Source organism: Chiloscyllium plagiosum, chromosome 50 (genome assembly GCF_004010195.1).
Source record: "Chiloscyllium plagiosum isolate BGI_BamShark_2017 chromosome 50, ASM401019v2, whole genome shotgun sequence".
Classification (NCBI taxonomy): Eukaryota; Metazoa; Chordata; class Chondrichthyes; order Orectolobiformes; family Hemiscylliidae; genus Chiloscyllium; species Chiloscyllium plagiosum.
In genome coordinates, this window is record NC_057759.1 from 3,446,369 (window position 1) to 3,449,743 (window position 3,375).

The window sequence follows — 3,375 nt, forward strand, 5'->3', positions numbered from 1 at the left end:
GCTCCCTCTGGATGGTTTAGTGGCTCTGAAAAGAGCCGTTGTGTTTCTCTCTCTCTCTCTCGGGGTGAATGTGCAGGGCCGGCTATGCTCCGTTTAGGCGCGCTCCCCGCGGATCCGGCGGGCCAGTTGGATGTCTTTGGGCATGATGGTGACCCGCTTGGCGTGGATGGCGCACAGGTTGGTGTCCTCAAACAGTCCCACCAGGTAAGCCTCGCTGGCCTCCTGCAGGGCCATCACCGCCGAGCTCTGGAAGCGCAGGTCGGTCTTGAAGTCCTGAGCGATCTCTCGCACCAGGCGCTGGAAGGGCAGTTTGCGGATCAGCAGCTCGGTGGATTTCTGGTAGCGGCGGATCTCCCGCAGAGCCACCGTGCCGGGCCTGTAGCGATGAGGCTTCTTCACTCCGCCCGTGGCCGGAGCGCTCTTGCGGGCCGCTTTGGTCGCCAGCTGCTTGCGGGGAGCTTTCCCTCCGGTGGATTTGCGCGCTGTCTGCTTGGTTCGGGCCATTCTCTTCAACTCTCTGTAACTCACACACAGGCTGCTACTCTCAATGCTGAGGCTGCTGCGGTGCTGCCTGTTTAAGGGAATGGAGAGCCCGCCCTAGAGCTGGGATTGGATACAGCCCTGTCCATCAACCCACAGAGAAACAGCTCCGGAAGGCACAGAAAAGGCAGGAAAAGAATTGTTGAAGGCTGATTGGTTCACTGGAAATGACAGTTGGTCGGTTTGAAAATTCCCGCCGAATTCACCCTCAATAACCTTGAGATTAAATTAACCATTAAAACGCAAAACACCATACGTCTGCAACGAAGATAAAATTTAATATTTTAAAGTAATTCTTTAAATCCTACGAGGCGGGATCATTATCTGATCTGTCTGTAACAGGCAGGAGGAAAGGCGGGGTTTAAAACAGCCCAGACAAACTGAACAACCGAACTGGTGCTGGCCATGAATCAATCTAAACAACCCCGCCAATTTAAACATTTTAAAAGCTAATGCAGTGAACACTAATAAAAGGACAGAATCTCACTTTATGTTATTTTTATTATTACCCCCTATGAGATACCCCCATTCTCCGGTCTCCACTTTCGTAAACCATGGCAAGTGTTTATTTGATTTATTCAGATCAATTAATATCTAAGGTAGGTCTGCGCTCGGCGCCGGGACAGGGAACATTGGATCCGGGCTCAGCTCTTTCCTGAGAGATGTGGGTGGCTCTGATAAGAGCCTTTGGGTTCAGATGGTTATATATTACACTGACTGGTTCATTTCTTTGCTGCTGTCTTGGTCACTTTCGCTTTGGGCTTGGTCTTGCTTTTAGCCGGTTTGCTGAGGGGTTTGGGGGTTTTAGGGCCCTTGGTCTTTTTCACCTTCTTCACGAGAGTCCGTTTCTTTGGCGCTGCTTTGCTCACCGCTTTCTTTGGCGGTGCCGCCTTCTTGCCGCTCGCTTTCTTGGCTGGGGACTTCTTGGTTGTCGCTCTCTTGGCTGGGGATTTCTTGGCTGTCGCTTTCTTGGCCGGTGATTTCTTCACGGCCGGTTTCTTGGCAACTGCTGATGTTCCCGCCTTCTTTCCCGCTTTTGCCTTGACTGGATTTTTAGGGAGTTTGAAGGAGCCGGAGACGCCCTGGCCCTTGACCAGAACAAGGGAGCCGTTCGCCAGGCACCTCCTGATACTCATCTTGATCTGTGCCTTTCGCTTTCCCACATCGATCCCGCTTCTCTCCAGCGCCTTCTTTACAGCGGACAGAGACGCCCCTCTGCGATCCTTCATATCCCCGACAACCTTCAGAATCAGCTCTCCCAACCCGGGACCGGGTGTTTTCTTCCTGGGAGCCGCCGCCTTCTTCTTGGGAGCCTTGGCTTTGGTAGGAGCGGCGGCTGGAGGAGCCGTTTCGGCGGCTGCACTGTCGCTCATGTTGAGAACTCTGCGCTGAATCTTTCTCTAGGACAGTCTGAACTGGGTCAGCAATGAAACTACTGGGGGCGGCACTGAGCAACTTCAAGGCAGCGAGCGGACGGCGCAGGGACAACCTGCCGTCAGCTCCCTGCTCCTGCTGCCTCTCTGTGTTTCTCTAACGGCCTAAACTCTCCGATTCCTCTGAAATTCCGCATCTCCAGAGAGCCAGGCTCGATCGCTCCTCACCCTGACATGGTAAGGTTTACGACTGAAAAGTTTTCACTCGAATAGACGGCTCCGTTGTCGAGTTAAACTCATTTTGCTGCCGCACAGATCGAGCTTTTTGAGCTGAGCGCTGACATTGTCGGTACTTTTAGACTAAAATCTTGAAATCAACAAATACATTGTCTTAAATTCTACCTTTGGGGTCTATTGGGGGAGCCGGGGAATAAGTTGAATTGAAAATGTTTCTGATTTTCACAAGAGAGACCCAGAAATATCATAATATTCGCGGATACACAAACACAGTTACGTTCGACTTACCGTCCGCCCTTTTCCGACAGCCTCTCTGACATAGTATTCACATTCACACAGTCACACGCCAGAAATATCACCAAATGTAAGTGTGGAAGGACAGAATGTCTCCTCCTTTCAGCCTTTGCTGCGGTGTCCAGGGAGTTTGTTGTAGTTTTTCTCCTCAGTAACTGTTACACTCTCATCAGCTCTATTGTTTACACCCTCAAAGATGGCCAGTCGGTTTGCCAAGCTTAGAAGACAGAAGTGTGCACTGGAACAGGCCCTTCATGTTCATGCTGATTCTAGCAGATCCTGAATACTGTTTTGTCAAATGCTTCGCAATTGAAGCTTTCATTTTGATTTTTTTTCCCTGAGGCTGACTGGCCTATAGTTCATAATTTTATATCTACCACCCTTTTCGATTGGATTGCTTACACGAGCTAGCCCCCAATCTGTGTAAATTATTGCAGAGCTTGTAGAATCTTGGAACATGACCATCACTGCATCCAGTATTACTCAGCCCATTACATCTGGGACGTAGATGATCAAGGCCTGGTGTTTCCCAACCTTCAATCCTATCCACTGTCCCAACATCATTTCCCAAATAATACTGATTTTGTTCAGTTCTTCCCTTTCACTAAACTCTCCAATACCACTACTGTGTTAGTTGTGTGAATATTTGTGAACAGAGAACAATAGTATGTTTGCGATTTTTGAGACATTTTCATTCCCCATTTTGAACTCCCCTCTTTAATGTTGTAAGTGGCATGTGGTCCTCTTTGTCAACATATTTATGTTCATTTCTCTCTTTACACATTTATTAGTATTTTAGCAGTTTTTTAAATGGTTTCCACAACATTACTCTTTTCTTCATTTGTTCTTTGTTAGTTAAATCCCTTTTAGCAGTCATTTGTTAAATCTGGATCTGTTTGCAGCCTTCCCGTCTCACTATATTCCCAAATTG

The 3,375-nt window shown here is 48.7% G+C and overlaps 2 protein-coding genes across 2 annotated transcripts in view; both read right to left on the bottom strand.

The window, feature by feature from the left end:
- Positions 1 to 45: 45 nt before the first annotated feature.
- On the bottom strand, positions 46 to 535 carry LOC122544567 (histone H3). The gene has a single exon (XM_043683882.1). It carries the CDS (start codon positions 502 to 504, stop codon positions 94 to 96), a length of 411 nt encoding a protein of 136 aa, XP_043539817.1. The 5' UTR covers positions 505 to 535; the 3' UTR covers positions 46 to 93.
- A 565-nt stretch (positions 536 to 1,100) lies between these two features.
- LOC122544533 (histone H1.01-like) overlaps positions 1,101 to 3,375 on the bottom strand; it is a 103,309-nt gene continuing 101,034 nt past the window's right edge. Inside the window, exon 3 of the mRNA XM_043683847.1 lies at positions 1,101 to 1,940. Coding sequence (XP_043539782.1) covers positions 1,263 to 1,913 — 651 coding nt within the window. The 5' untranslated portion in view covers positions 1,914 to 1,940 and the 3' untranslated portion in view covers positions 1,101 to 1,262. The remainder of the gene's footprint in view (positions 1,941 to 3,375) is intronic.